This window comes from Salvia hispanica, chromosome 4 (genome assembly GCF_029641045.1).
Source record: "Salvia hispanica isolate PSC_SH4W2 chromosome 4, Shi_PSC_v1, whole genome shotgun sequence".
In the NCBI taxonomy this organism is placed as follows: domain Eukaryota; kingdom Viridiplantae; phylum Streptophyta; class Magnoliopsida; order Lamiales; family Lamiaceae; genus Salvia; species Salvia hispanica.
The window spans coordinates 25,297,943-25,314,233 of NC_142695.1; the positions used below are offsets into that span (position 1 = coordinate 25,297,943).

The 16,291-nt window shown below is 39.1% G+C and overlaps 1 protein-coding gene across 2 annotated transcripts; it reads right to left on the reverse strand.

The window, feature by feature from the left end:
- Positions 1-12,801: 12,801 nt before the first annotated feature.
- Positions 12,802-15,816, reverse strand: LOC125192584 (pentatricopeptide repeat-containing protein At1g80270, mitochondrial-like). 2 transcript variants are annotated; one of them, XM_048090202.2, is made up of 4 exons: positions 15,649-15,714; positions 15,353-15,411; positions 14,871-15,212; positions 12,802-14,168 (listed from the first exon to the last, which is right to left on the reverse strand). In XM_048090202.2, the coding sequence occupies exons 3-4, from the start codon at positions 15,114-15,116 to the stop codon at positions 12,924-12,926; spliced, it is 1,491 nt and encodes a 496-aa protein (XP_047946159.1). In that variant the 5' UTR covers positions 15,117-15,212; positions 15,353-15,411; positions 15,649-15,714; the 3' UTR covers positions 12,802-12,923. The 2 variants fall into 2 exon arrangements, with proteins under 2 accessions (XP_047946159.1, XP_047946156.1); XM_048090199.2 differs by having other exon boundaries at positions 14,871-15,411; positions 15,649-15,816.
- Between the last annotated feature and the right edge of the window lie 475 nt (positions 15,817-16,291).

The window sequence follows — 16,291 nt, forward strand, 5'->3', positions numbered from 1 at the left end:
TTTGATGGATGTTAATGCATGTTTAAATGTATAAGTTAACTTAACAAAGTCTAAGTCTTTGTTTTAGTAGACCGGTTGTGGGCGTCGTCCACTTTAAGGTAACACGGTCAGTTCTAAACAAAGAAAGAGATGAATTTCACAACCTAGTTGGAATTTGACTATCCATCGAGAAAGGTTGCAATGTCAGTCCGAATATTTCTAAGCCTTACTGAAATAAGATGACATTGGTGTGGTATAGCACTGAACGGATCTAACAGCAAGACTTGCCCTTAGGCTATCTACTGAAAGGCGAGGTCTTGATAAATATTTATTTCTTAATCAATGTAGGTTAGCATTGAGCATACGGTATTGATTATGCACTGCTTTGACTTATCAAATGGTGTGGGCTTTTCGTAACCCAATTATCCTGATATATTGGTTAGTGGTGATCAATATCTAGCGGTGCTAGGATTGCTATTATATTGAATCGTGCGCGAGCTGAGTCTCGTTTGATAATGTCCTCAAGAGGAGCGCGAAACAAGGTTTTATTATTCGGAACCTAGCTAGTTGGAGTGTGATTACTCTATGAATAATAAATAAGCGTTTCATGCTAAGTCCACTCTTGGAATTAATAAGAAGTTAATTAATTAAGTCAATAGCAGACATTAATTAATTAATGGACATTTTAATCTTAAGCACGAGAAATAAAAGTTAAACGGAAACCCGGATTACTTGTAATTTCGGATTTGGATGGGGAGAGTTCAATATTACTTCTGTAGTGGCTGCTCGTAATATTCCAATTATAACTTATATTAAATTGTGGGTTCAATTTAATTAGTAAAAAGTAAATTGGATGAGCCCATATCCAAAACCTTCCATAGATCCCTGTCTGGGCCCAAAAGAAACTTAATATAAATAGGAGAATAAAGGAGACAGAAACAACACAATTTTTATTATTGTAATTTTCGAAAATTCCCCTCCCCAGCTGAGGAGATTTTCGAATCCCTCTCCTATTCCCAAAAGGATTTCTTCTGTCTTCTTTATTTAAGTCCTAGTATTCTAGTAAGATCAGCCCACACTGATATTGAGATACAGTTCGGGAACCAGAGAGAAGATTTGTGGTCTAGTACTCAAAGCATCACGTGGAGAAGAAGCTAGCCATCTTCAATTCTCTGGAGAATTAATTAGGTATTTTTCTGCTCCGTAGAAAAGCATGTTTTAGGTTTTAATATTCTTAAAGCATGATTAATTCAAGTTATGAGCATGATACATGTGATATTTACGCGAATAGGTTTTGTCTAAATAATCTGCTAACTAGATCTGATTATTATGTGATTGATTTATGTGAGCGCTTCCGCTGCCAGTTCCAACACATACTAAGTCCACTCTTGGAATTAATAAGAAATTAATTAATTAAGTCCATAGCAGACATTAATTAATTAATGGACATTTTTATCTTAAGCGCGTGAAATAAAAGTTAAAACGGAAACCCAGATTATTTATAATTACGAATTTGGATGGGGAGAGTTCAATATTACTTCTGTAGTGGCTGCTCGTAATATTTCAATTAAAGCTTATATTAAATCGTGGATTCAATTTAATTAGTAAAAAGTAAATTGGATGAGCCTATATCCAAAACCTTCCATAGATCTCTGTCTGGGCCCAAAAGGAACTTAATATAAATAGGAGAATAAATGAGACAAATCATAATTTTATACACTAAAATTTTCATCCCCCTCTATTCTAGAGGAGCTCGAAATTCTTTCCAAATAGGAAAAAGATTTCTTCTGTCTTCTTTATTTAAGTCCTAGTATTCCGGTGAGATCAGTCCACACTGATATCGGAGTACAGTTCGGGAACCAGAGAGAAGATCTGTGGTCTAGTATTCAAAGCGTCACGTGGAGAAGCTGCTAGCCATCATCAATTCTTTGGAGAATTAATTAGGTATTATTTCTGCTCCGTAGAAAAACATGTTTTAGGTTTCAATATTCTTAAAACATGATTAATTCAAGTTATGAGCATGATACATGTGAGAATTATGAGAATAGATTTTGTCTAAATAATATGCTAAATAGATCTGATTATTTTGTGATTTTTATATGCGATTAAAAATTATTAAATTATATCTATCCGACGCACACTTTCGCTGCCAGTTCCTTCAATTGGTATCAGAGCCAGTCTTTGGCTTTGATTATTTGGATTTAAATTTCACGAAATTCATGTATGCATGTGTTATTTGATTTCGAAGCATGTTCTTGTTTTATTGTTTACCTTTTTTAAACATGGTCCGTTCGATGATGAGTTATGCACGGTTACCAATTTCGTTTTGGGGACATGCCTTGCTATCTGCAAGTCATATATTAGACAATTTACCTTCTAAATCAGTTCCTACTACCCCATATGAGTTGTGGATTGGGCGTAAGCCGAATCTAGAACATCTCAAAGTGTGGGGGTGTCTGGTTCATGTATTGGAAAAGGATCCAACTAAGCTGGAATCTAGGACGGAGGTATGTGTGTTTATAGGCTACCCTAGAGGATCGAAAGCCTATGAATTCTATAGTCTTCGAGATAAGAAAGTCATTGTGAGCACCCATGCCACATTATTAGAGGAAGACTTTGTAATGAATCATAAGTCCAGCAGTGAGATAGCTCTTGAAGAGCTAACTTCAGTCACAAGTTCCATTAACCAAGAACAGACACCTAGTGTAACAACAATTCCAGAAATTTCAACTATACACCAAATGTTGTAGTTCCCCGTCGCAGTGGGAGGGTCTCTCGTGAGCCCGAAAGATACATTGGTTTGAGAGAGTGCATGGATCACTCCTCGGACAGCAATGTACTTGATCCCTGGAATCTTGCAGAGGCGCAGACAGATGTTGATCATTGCGAATGGTTGAAAGCAATGGATTCGGAACTACAATCAATGTTAGACAAAGACTTCTATGATTTGTCTATCCTACCCGAAGGCTATACTGCCATTGGGAGCGAGTGGATATACAAACGTAAACGCGGACCCGGTGGACGAGTTAAAGTCTTTAAGGCAAGACTAGTGGCTAAGGGGTATACCCAAAGGGAAGTCATTGATTACGATGAGACCTTCTCCCCAGTGGCCATGCTCAAATCGATCCGTATTCTTTTGTCTATAGCAGCTTACATGGATTGGGAAGTATGGCAGATGGACGTTAAGACTGCATTTTTAAACGGGAGTCTTGAGGAGACCATCTACATGGAACAACCCGAAGGCTATGTGGTAGAGGGCAAGGAACACATGGTTTGGAAGCTTAAGAAGGCCATTTATGGCCTCAAGCAAGCATCTAGATCATGGAACCAGTGTTTTGATCAAACTGTTCAAAAGTTTGGATTCGAAAAGTGCCCTAATGAAAGCTGCGTGTATAAGAAGGTTGAAAAATGAAATGTTGTGTTCTTAGTTTTGTATGTAGATGACATTCTTCTAATTGGAAACAATAAAAAGATGTTGTCATCAGTACGAACATGGTTGTCTAGCCAGTTCGAGATGAAAGATATGGGTGATGCGGGACACATTCTCGGTATCAAGGTTCTTCGGAACCGTGCAAAGAGAACGTTGTGCTTATCCCAAGAATCTTACATCGATACGGTACTTAGACGCTTTAGCATGCAAGATGCCAAGAAGGGTTTCTTACCTTTCAGACACGGGATCCATTTATCTCAAGAGATGTGTCCTAAGACAACATCTGAGATAACAGAGATGAGAAGAATACTATATGCCTCGACTGTTGGTAGTCTCATGTATGCTATGCTTTGCTGTTGGCATGGTAGCAAGATATCAATCAAATCCCGGCCAAGGACATTGGACTGGCGTAAAGAACATACTCAAGTATCTTAATCAGACTAAGGACTATGTTCTAGTTTATAATGCAGCTGAGCTCTGTGCTTTAGGATATACAGATTCAGACTTTCAAGCTGATGTAGATTCGAAAAAATCAACTTTCGGATATGTGTTTACCTTAGGAGGTGGAGCTGTAATCTGGAAGAGTGTAAAGCAGAAATGCATTGCAGACTCTACCATGGAAGCTGGATATGTGGCCGCTTCGGAAGCCGTGATAAGGCTAATTTCATGCATCGGTTATGTGGTGAAAAAAACACTTTATTTTACTGGGTCTAACGCAGTTTTTAAGCCAGGTGTGTGAAGGAGACGCTAGATCCAGGAAGAGCTGAAGGCAATGGACTAGCGAAGGAAACGAAGGAAAGTGAGCAGAGTTGAAGAGAAAAAAATGGCTGGACGAAGGGAGTTAATAGCTGAGGGAAACAAAGATTATTCATACCTCGCTGGACCCACTTCTACGCCTATAAATAAAGGAGCATGCAGCACACGCCAGATATATGATTTTTCTCTCAGCTCACACACTCACACACACACTTGGGAAAAATGGGAATTCTGGGGTAGTTATGGGTTTCTAGGGGTTCTTCTTCAGCGAAAGCTAGTGGTAACACCGTCCTCACGGAGGGCGAAGAAACCATCAGTTCACGTGCCCTTTTGGTACGTATGCATACCGAAGAATGCCGTTTGGATTGTGTAACGCACCAGGAACGTTCCAGCGGTGTATGATGAGTATATTTTTCGGATTTGCCGGAAGTATGCATTGAGATATTCATGGATGATTTTACCGTATACAAGAATTCGTTCGACACCTGTTTGGCCAGCCTTGACCTAGTGTTAAAAAGATGCCAGGAGAAACACCTAGTTTTAAACTTCGAAAAATGTCACTTCATGGTGACTGAAGGTATTGTCCTGGGTCATGTGGTTTCTGAAAGAGGAATACAGGTGGACAAGGCAAAGGTGGATGTGATATCAAAGTTACCTTACCCCACGAACCAAAAAGAAGTTAGAAGCTTCCTGGGTCACGCGGGATTTTATAGGAGGTTTATCAAGGATTTCGCGAAAATCGCGCAACCGCTCACTCATTTGTTGCACAACGATGTGGAATTCGTCTTTGACGAAGGATGCAAGAAGGCATTTCAGTTGCTCAAGGACAGACTCGTGTCAGCACCAATAATCAGGGCGCCAGACTGGAATCACCCCTTTGAGATAATGTGCGACGCGAGTGATTTCGCTGTGGGAGCTGTCCTAGGGCAGAAGATAGACGGAAGAAGTTATGTGATCTTCTATGCATCCAAGACACTAAATCATGCTCAGAAGAACTATGATACCATGGAGAAGGAAATGTTGGCTGTCGTTTACTCATTCGAAAAATTCCGACCTTATCTTCTTGGGTCGAGGGTTATAGTCTTCACAGATCACGCAGCAATAAATTACTTACTGGCTAAGAAAGAGCCTAAGCCGAGGTTAATCCGTTGGGTGTTGCTTTTGCAGGAGTTTGATTGGGAAATGAGAGACAAAAGAGGAACGGAGAATAGAGTAGCGGATCACTTGAGCAGAATTCATCAAGGGAAAACGGAAGAGGCCATACCCGATGCTTTTCCTGAAGAGCATTTGTATTATCTAGGGGATATTCCTAGACGGATCAGATGGGAGGCAGTTTTGGCATTAACCGGTCTAGGAGAATCCGACAAGGGGAAGCGAACACTTAACGCAGAACTATGGTTTGCTGACTTAGCAAACTACTTGGTCACGGGAGAGGTGCCAAGTTCAGACGAAGTTTCCCGGGCCTAGAAGATGAAAATTAAAAGTGAATCAAAATATTACTTTTGGGATGATCCTTACTTATGGAAGATGTGTTCGGATCAAGTAATTAGACGCTGCATTCCCGAATGGGAACAAAGAGATGTGCTGAATCATTGCCACACTTTGGCATGTGGAGGTCACTTTGGACCAAGGAAGACAGCAAGGAAAGTATTGGATAGTGGGTTCTACTGGCCGACACTTAATAAAGATGCTTTTGAGTTTTGTCAGTGTTGCGAGAGATGCCAACAGACAGGAGGAATTTCAAGGAGAGACGAGATGGCCCAGGTCCCGGTGATTGTCTGCGAAATCTTCGATGTGTGGGGGATGGACTTCATGGGATCGTTTCCATCATCCCGTGGGAACACATATATATTGGTTGCAGTAGACTATGTGTCTAAATGGATAGAAGCGAAGGCCACCACAACATGTGAATCGAAGGAGGTGGCAAAATTTCTGAAGGCCAATATCAAGTTGTGCATGGATTTCGAACTTTCTGCTCTATTAAGTTTTAATTGTTCTTCGTTTAATTGCTTTAAATTCAGTCTGCTTCATTTCGATCCACGTTCCATCTCTGTTTCTACTGAAATTTTTATGCAAATTGTTGGAGAAGATGATGTCGCTGTTAGTTAGTACTTTAGTTAGTTGTTTTCCAGCTTTTCATCCGTACTTTACCTTTTCAGCAAATGGTCTCCACCGTCAGTTTATTTCCCAGGTCTAGGTAATTTAGAGAATAGTTTTCTTAGATCTAGTAATTGTCCCGCTTGTTCCAGTTAAATGCATGATTTCTGTTTCTGCCTAGATCTAGCTGTTAGCGTAGCAGATTTCACTCCAAGTTTAGTTTAATTTCCTCAACCCAAATTGCGTGGCAGCAGCCAACCCAAAAATAGTCCCAAATCCTTGAACATGTTTAATTGCGCATTCATCTCTGTGGGATCGATCCCTACTTCCCTATGCTAATTTTAGTATACGTGGTTGAGGGTTTTTGAAGAGGTTTTCTGTGTGTCCGACGACCGAGATCTTCCAACGATCCGTGAGTTCCTAGACCCTGTAATCTAGTGGATTCGTTGGACCTAGGAAGCTTGTTATTCCTTTCTGTGCACACAGTCTAAACAAACATTATCGAGCTTCACTTATCAACAAATGTCCCTCATCAGCTATATCAAATGAAGTCCCAAATCAAAGATGGTATGAGAGACTTGGTGATTATTCTGGGTTGAAGAGTTTGGGTTGTGCTGCTTATGCTGCAGTGAAGCATAACAAGTTAGAATCTAGAGCCAAAACGTGTGTGATGCTAGGATATCGGGAAGATGTGAAGGAATACAGGCTTTGGTGTTTGGAACAAGAGGGTCAGGGGATTGTTGTGAGCAGGGATGTGACTTTTAATGAAATCGAAATTCCATTCAAGAAGAATCAGATCACTGAAGCTGACAGACATGAAGATTTACAGAATTTTGAGATTGGTGAGAGCTCAAATGGAGCTGAATCTGAGGATGAACTGGAAGCCACATAAATCAGAGAAGAAGGTGGAGTACAGTTAGGTCAATCAAGCCATCTCAGATTGAAAATGATCAGCAGCAAGAGAATCTGAATCAGAGACCTAGAAGAAATACTAGACCACCAAGTTGGTTTTCTGACTATGATATGAGTTTCTTTACATTATGTGTGGCTAAGGTAATTTCATATGCAGAACCAACTAAATATGAATAAGCTATAAGGTACAAAGAGAGGCAGAAGTGGATTCAGGCAATGAGGGAGGAAATAGAGTCTCTACTCAAGAATGGTACCTGATTTTAGTGAGATATCCAGAAACACGGAAAGTGATCAACTGTAAATGGATTTGCAAGATGAAAGTTGAAGTAGGGGAGGTTGAGTCAATCAGATTTAAAGGTAGATTGGTCGCAAGATGCTTCACACAAGTTGAGGGGATAGACAACACTGAGGTTTTTTGAGGGCTTTTCTCCAGTAGTGAATAACACCTCTATAAGAATTTTTCTTGCACTCAATGCTCATTTTGACTGAGAATTACATCAGCTTGATGTAAAAACCGCATTTCTACATTGAAGTCAATCTTGAAGTATCTAAAGGGGTCTATAAATATTGGTTTGCATTTTGGAGGTGGAGCTTGGTCTGAAAACGATGGTGTGTTGGAAGGTTTCTGTGACTGTGATTATGCAGCTAATATGGACAACATGAAGTCTCAAAGTGGATATGTTTTCACATTGTTTGGCATAACTATAAGTTGGAAGTCGAACTTGCAATTTGTGGTTGCATTTGTTGGAATGGTATACTGAAATGCATGTTTCGAGCATGTTGCACGAATAAGATTTCTTGTATACAATAAATTCTACAATCCACTTATAGCCCAAGGCGAGAAGAAGTAATTCTATTGTATTGGTGTTTGCTTATGCATTTATAAGATGTTTCTCAAACATTTAGATGTATAAGAAGCAAGCAAGTCTAATTCTTATACATAGTAGACTGGTCGTGAACGACGTTCACAGAAGGTGACGCAGTCGGTCCTTTGTAGAAGATAGATAGAATTTCACAACATAGATAGACTTTGGCTTCCTATTGTAAAAGATTGCAGTGTCAGTCCGCATGTTTCCTTACCTTAGGAAATATACAACACTGGTGTGGTATAGCACTGAAGGATCTAACAGTTGAGATAAGTCTTTATTGCTATTTACAGAAAGACGAGGTCTCGATGATTGTTATTTCTTAATCATTGTTGACATAACATTGAGAATACAATATTGATAATGCACTACTTTGATTTATCAAATGGTGCAAATTTTTCATAATCCAAGAATCCTGATATCTTGGGAAGTGGCGATCAATGTTTAGAGGTGCTAGTATTGTTATTGCAATGAATTGTGTGCTGGGTGAGTCCAGTTTGATAATATCCTCAAGAGGTGTTCGAAAAAGGTTTTATTATTCAGAAACCCAGCCGGTTGGAATTTATATAAATAATGATTCTGAACTAGAAAACTCTTGGAAAAAGATATTAATTAATTAAAGTCAAATAACAGACTTAAATTAATTCATGGATATTTAAATCTTAAACACGGGAAATAATAAATTAAAGAGGTAAATCCCAGAGTACTCGTAATTTGGGATTGGACGGGCAGTCAATAATTTTATACTATAGTGGATGATAATAATATTCTGTTTGGACTTGTATTAAATTGAGGCTCAATTTAATTAGTAAAAGTCAAACAGGTTTGGCCCAAGACCAACCTCCATGGATCCTTAATCTGGCTCATAATAACTCTATATAAAAGGAGATTAGAGAGGAGATTAATAGTGATTTGATTGATTAATTTCGTTCCCCTCCTCTGTGAGTGGACGGTTTTCTTCAGTTCTTCACAGATCTGAAATTCTATCTCCTTTCTAATCAAGCCCTTTTCGAGTTTGACAAGCTTTGCCTACTCAAAGGTCAGATTCTGAGTTTGGGATATAGATTAGAAGATTCGTGGTTGAGTACGAAGATCAACTCGTGGAAAAGGCGCAAACAATCGACGATTCTTTGGAGAATCAGATCGGTAATTCTAAACCGTAGAATTCATGATTTAGGGTTTAATTTCCATAAGCATGTATTTATGTGCGTTCTTGAATGCAATTGATTGTTTAACATGTGGTTAATTTTCCCATGATCAGTCAAATAGATCTGTATGTATGATTTATTTGTTTATGCATGACTTCCGCTGTGCAAGGGGCACCATACCCCACCAGCATTATCTACAATGGAGGCTGAGTATATTTCCTTGACTGAAGCAGCAAAAGAGGGAAAATGGCTGCAGTGTATTCTTTCTGATTTTGGTGTTGAGCAGACTGGAGTGCAGATAAAATGTGACAGTAACTCGGCCATATGCTTAGCAAAGCATCAGATGTTCCATGAGCGATCTAAGCACATTGATGTGAGAAGGCATTTCATCTGTGATGAAATCCAGAATGAAAGAATTGATGTTGAGAAGGTTCCAACCGAGGAGAATGTGTCAGATATGTTGACAAAGCCTTTGTCGGTCTCCAAGTTCAAGCATTGTTTGAATTTGGTAAAGGTTGTGGTTTGCTGAAGTGGGTAACAAAATTTTGAGAAGGGAGTATAGATATTGGTGGATGTACTACAAGGACAAGGTGGAGATTTGTGAGTTTGTGTCCTTGCAACACAATGGATTTGGCCGAGAGATAGAGCCGTTGGAGCTCAAGGGAGAGATCAAGAAAAGGAGCTCAGTTTGTTGAGCTGGAACTAGCCGCTGGAATCAGCAGTTATAACTGAATCTTTTTTGAAGTGTTTTAGTTTTCTTCTTCTCCATCACATATATAGCTCGGTAATTTCAGTTGTAAAAGCAGAGTGAACACTTCACAAAATTACACACACGATTAGGAGATTTCTACTTGAGCTTGTGATTAGTCTTGAGTGGTCGTATTGTGAGTGTATGATTCTTGTTCTTGAGAGTTCATCATCAATAAAATTCCGGTCATCTTCTCCGTGGACGTAGGCATATTGCCGAACCACGTAATTGCTTCTTTGTGCTTTATGATTTTAGTTGTGTGCATGTTTCAATTGAAAGCTAGATCCTAACAGTGTGTGTGTGGTTGCCGTGAGTGGCAGCAGCGGCGGCACCATCGGTAGCTCGGTGTTCACCAAGCCGTCTTAAAATCTAAGGCCTCAATTAACTCATGCTCGATATTAAACATAGCTATTACAAGTTCATGTTTTCTTCTTGTTTTCTTCAACAATTTGGCAAAGAAAAGGCTGGGTCCCTAAGTGCTTTGTTAAGAAGTTTGTTAATAAAGAACGATCAAGACATTAGTGCTCCTAAGTTTATGGCATAAGTATAATGTGGTATTGATGGGCATGATATTCTACAAATGCTCATGCTTGAACGTGACATGATAGTGGAAGAAGTTTTTGGGAGGTTTACCTTGAGTAGAAGTAGGAAGTATGATCTAGAGCTTGCTTTCCTCTCTCTTTCCCTTTCCGCTAGATTTGTTTTGTTGAGAACTTAATGGTGGTGGAAACAAAAGGGTGGTGAATGGAGGTGCAACACTATTTATAGGCAAAAGGATCACGTGGTTTTACATTGATACTTCTATGTTTCAAGGAGCAAACAAGAGTTAGCGACTTTTTACTAAAAGGGGCAAGTTGACAAATCAATCATTCTCATTACCATAAAAGGCAAGAATCTTATATCTTGTCACTCAAAATGACAGCTAGCAAGTACGACCGGGTTTGGGAAACATGTGCAATCGTTTGGTAAACATGCTTGATGTGATGTGTTTCGTTAAAAGTCTTATCTTGATTTGAAAGATGTGATGGTGATGCGACTAATATTTATCTATTTTTTTTAGGTTCCAGAAGTGTGTGATGTAGCAATCGATAGGAGCACGAAATGAAGGTGGGGTTCCAGGATGTGCACAACCACCGAGACTCGGGGCGCGTCTTGCAAAATTCTATTGAACTTGTGTTAAACGCACTCATAGATTTTTCTTTTATTTAACAAAACTATTAAACGTCTTCTTTATGATTATCGAGATCGCACACATTTAAAAACCCCAACAAACAAGAAATAACAACTAATGCAAGGTGATATTGGCTCGGCTATGGTTCAAAAATGGATGGTGTTATAATGTCACTATTAAAACACGAACGAATTAAATCTTAGATCAAACGCAAATAAGAACTACCCAAATAGTTCTTGAACAACAAACAAATAAGTTCAAATATTTATAATCATGATATATCGTGGATTCTCTTTAGGATAAACCCTCTGAATGAAGAAGGAATGATGGCATTAACTCATTTTAGTCATAGTTATTATAAAATCTATATATATACTCCCTCTGTCCCAGAAAAAAAAGACTATTTGGGACGGTATGAGAATTAATGCATAATTAATAAAGTAACATAGATGAGGAGAAATGTAGTTAAAATAGGGTTAGTGGATAGTGAGACTCGTATTATTGTTAGTGTTTAATGGTGGGTCCTAGTGGTATAAGTTGTAAATAAATTGATGTATGTGGATAATAAGTTTGGGGGAACTTTCCATAAATGGAAATGAGATAATTTTGTGGGACAGACGAAAAAGGAAAGTGTCGTTATTTTTATGGGACGAATGGAGTATACAGATAAGTTTTGGAGATAATAACATAAATGTCGTTGGTTGGGAATATAAAAAGTTTTTTAATACTCATTTGTTTCCTAAAAATAGAAACTTTGAAACGACACAAGTTTTAATGCAGAATTGGTAAAGTAAGAGAGAGATAGAAAGAAAAGTGAATTAGTGGAAAATGAGTCCCGGCTTTTTAAAGAGAAAGAAATAGAAAATTTCTATTTTTAGGGGACGGGCCAAAAAGGAAAGAGATTCCATTTCTAAGAGAACGGCGGTCGATAGAACCGCCTATTGCAGGCCCAACCGTTGATAAAACTGCCGATCAAAAACAATTATTTAGTTTAGTTTTGTTTTTTTACCCTCTATAAATACACTCTTTTTCCTTCATTTCACCCCTCCATTCTCTTTCTCTCATCTGCATATTTCTCTCTCTAAAAATGAATCCCGTCAGTTGGCCTAACCCGACAAATTCCGATGGAACACCCATGTTCTACGTCTTTTTTGTTTTGCGGTGTAATTTTTTTTTTTTAAAGTATATTTTGGTTTTGCCTTTAATTTATTTTATTTTGATATTTAAATTTATTTGATAACATAAAAATTTTAAAAAGATAAAAATAAGTGGTGATGTGGAAAATTAGGACCTAAATATAATTGGAACTAAATATGAATTAAAGAAATAGAGTATAGGGAAAATGATCAATACAAAAATTGATCCCAATACAAAATTCAGACCAAATCCTGACCATGCGATTTGACAATCTAATGGTCAATATTTAAAGAAAAACACGGAGGGTCATTATAAAGCAGTTTTAGGTCATATTATAAACTTTAGGGTTGAGGTCATGTTAAGATCCTTTTATGTCATCCTTATAATAATGACGTAAAAATAAGCTTACGATGACCTAAAAACCTTTATATGCTTGGTTCTGTATTTTTGTATTAAAATTGGTTTTGCATAGATCAAAACCCGTGAGTATAGACACCAAACAATGAAACAGAATCTAACGCTCACCGGAAATTAAAACGAGTTGTGAGTCAACAAAATAAATAAATCAATGAAATCCTGAAATTCAAATTTGGTTATAGTAATAAGTAAACGATATCATAGTTAAGCATTCACTAGTCATGTATTACAGGTAGAATAGGGTCAGAGCTAAGAAAAACCATCAAATGTCCTTGTTCACTCCTAAACCATCCAATTTACTTGCTCGAGCCAATAAACCAGCTAGTTTTTGATCTGGGATTATATTATCAGACTTCATCCTCTCCCTCAACCCATACGCCGGCACTTTCGCGTTGATGTACGCATAGAGGAGGGACCGATAAGGCCTTGCTGACGACGTGAAACCGGTCCGTTTCATCTTTAGAAACATCCTCTCTGCATTTTGCACATCTCCTTTTTCTGCATAAGCATCCAAGATACTCAAGAAAGCACCAAGAAGATGCATTCCCCTTCTACCGCCAAGGCCCTTCTGAAGAATGGATTCGGCTCTTCCCACTTCTCCACCTCGAGCATAAAGGTTCACAAGCGCGCGCCAGGCTGGTGGCGTGATTGTGACACCGCTCTCCGTCATACGCTTCACGACCTCCTCCCCTTTATCCAGCATCTTGTTGTCTGCATACATATTTAGCATCAGGGAATAATGCTTTGAAGAGGGCCTCCTCACAATTCTCAGCAATTTGTTGAAGACCGCCTCAGCATCTTCGATTCTGTTGAGCCGCCCCCATGCTTGGATGCCAGCTATGCACTCCGCCATATCGGGATTGGACTCACATTCTCTCCAGATTCTCTCAACTTCGTCTTCCCTTCCAAGGGAACCATAAATGGGAAGCAGAAACCGACAAGCCCAACGATTCTCAGTCAAATCGCCCCCTTCCATATCCTTCAATACAGCCTTAGCCTTAGCTTTCAGGCCGTTGTCGAGATAAGACTTGGCCACAGACGCCAGAATATGCATACTAGGTTCTAAACCGTCGGACTTCATTTCTTCAAAAAGCCGCTCAATCCCACTGATATGACCAGACTGCCACTTCGCGTCAATCAAAATCTTGTAAGTGAAACTAGACCGTTTGATATTTTCTCTCTTCATCAACGACAAGACATCAGCGATTTTGTTCCGGTTCGTCCTCTTGTACAGAAGTAGCAACTGGTCACAAGAAAAGCATGAAATGGGGAACAACTCCTTCATTTTACTGAAAAGCTCCTCAGCTTTGTTCACATCGACTGCAGTGCCACAAGCTGCCAATAGAGTTCGGTAGACAACTTCAGTTCTTAGAGATTCGGGAATAATCTGCTGAATGTACTTTTCTGCCTCAACTATCCCACGTACCTTGGCTATTAAATCAACACGAGAAGCATAATTGCTTTCAGTTAACTCAGTAAGCTTGCTTGACTCCAGCCACTCGGAGAGCTACAGTATAAAGAGTGAAAATGAGACAGCTCCTTCAAACCACAAGGACATAGAAAATGCAAGCTAGGTCAAGTAAGTAATATGTAGAAAATTCACTGTGACACGCATAAAAAGAAAATATGATTCCAGGTTCGGGAATTTATGCTAAGCTAATCAAATTGCCACATTTCCCTCTAAAATTAAAACCATCCACTCTTTCGTTGCAGAAAGAAAGCAAAGCTAATCGGATGGCCTAATATCCCAACCAAAAACTCGAATCGAAATTCTCTAATCTTTGGCTGTATTAGCCTGTTCACATTCAGTAAGGATATCCAAGTAAAAGCTTCCTAGAGCAGGAAGCACAACTAGTATGAAATCAAGCACTAAGACTTAACAAATATATGACGGTAGGTAAGATCTTAGACATAAAACAAACTATTATAACAAACTTCATTGTACAAGACAAGTAGAAGTTAACAGCAGGTGTTGAGAAATATGGGGAAACAGATATTCTCAAAGAGAGACTAGAATCTTTGAACAGCCCTATAAAAACCAGCAGTCGACTACCAAGAGCACATTGTTGTCAATGATCTGCGATTGAACTTAAATCGAGATATTTCATTAATTTCTTGAACCTAAAATTAATCAAGGATGTTATGAAAGCTGAGACAAACACTAAACAAAGTCTATATCATGAAGTAGCACGAAAACGAGAACACAAACCTGCAAGGCCTGGCTGAACATTCTCCTCTTCCGAAAATACAATATGTTTGTTGATACTTCTGCAAGGGTCACCTCATTCCCAGCTTCAACCCACTTCTCCAAAGCCTTGCTCACCGGTAACCTCGTATCAGCAAGTATAGCCCTAGTCATGCCCGAAGGGGCTCTAATTTTATGCGTTTTCTCCTTGCCGACATCAGCCTCGGTATCATCAGCAAGACTCTCACCCAGAGTGAACTCATCATCCATCTCATCTCCAGATGCAGACTCCTCGACTGCAGACTCCTCGACTGCACCTTGTCGAGCTCGAAGCACAGGAAAAACATCATCATGCTCAGCACCAGCCTGGGAACAAAATTTGTGAGCTTTCGAGCACGATTTTGAAGGAACAAATGTGTTGCAGAATCTTTTTGAGCACATTGATGCATCCAATAATTTTCCTCGAGATTCAGTAGTTTCACCATTGCAACTCTCAAAACAACAACCTGATATCTCTGAATTCACATATCTAACTCGGGAGGTCCTGGAATTTAAAGCGCGGCTTCTGGAAAGAGAAAAAAATCACATCACAACTAAGACAACAAAAATCCGAAATTTGAAATGCTTCAATTTTCAGTTGGGGCAGAAAAAACAGCAGCAATTGAACAAGAACGCAACAATGGAAAAAAGTTTCTCCGAGAAATGCATAAAATTTCTACTGCTTCATTCAGAAAAATGAGAAATTTCACCAAACCAACCAGATTACAATCCAAATAAACTAGAATTTCAGGTGCTAACTCACTCCCTCTGAGAAAGAAAAACAGTATGGGGTAAGAATTGAGAAATTGGTGACAGATGAATGGAAGTTCGTCGAATCGCCCACATACTGTTTGTCGAAATTCCTGATTTTCAGAGCAAACATAAAATCCCAGTCCGAACTGATATACATATAAGTAGGAATATCAAACGGTTTTACCAAATGACATCTACGATTAGAGATGCCCAAGGTTTTTAGTTCCGGTGGTTAACCGCGGAACCGTAACCGCCGGTTCTGGATCCGAACCGAAACCGTGACATTTTTTACGAACCGGAACCGCCATATTTGGAACCGCGGGCTAGTTCTGGTTCAAAATTTTACGAACCGAAACCATCATCGAACCGCCGGTTAACCGGCGGTTCCACGGTTCCGATGAGGTATTCGAGGCGTCAGCCGTTGGCAGCCAAGGAGCAACTTTTTCGGACGGTTTTTTGACCGGAACCGGCGGTTAATCGCGCGAAAACCAGCGGTTAACTGGCGGATCCGTCGGTTTTACCTCAAAACCGCCGATTTTGTCCGAAATTCAAATTTTTTTATTTTTTTTAAATTCTGATTTTGAATTCAAATTGATCCACTTCCCTCCTTCCCCATTTTTATTTATAAATACCCCCTTCTATCCTCACTTACA

Bases quoted from the DNA above. Each gene is read 5' to 3' on its own strand.
- LOC125192584 (XM_048090199.2), bottom strand. From the start codon at position 15,731: ATGTGGGCGATTCGACGAACTTCCATTCATCTGTCACCAATTTCTCAA. The intron at 15,412-15,648 runs GTGAGTTAGCAC...TTCTCTTTCCAG, and splicing joins GTTTTTCTTTCTCAGAGGGA to AAGCCGCGCTTTAAATTCCA. The intron at 14,169-14,870 runs GTTTGTGTTCTC...TTTATACTGTAG, and splicing joins TGTTCAGCCAGGCCTTGCAG to CTCTCCGAGTGGCTGGAGTC.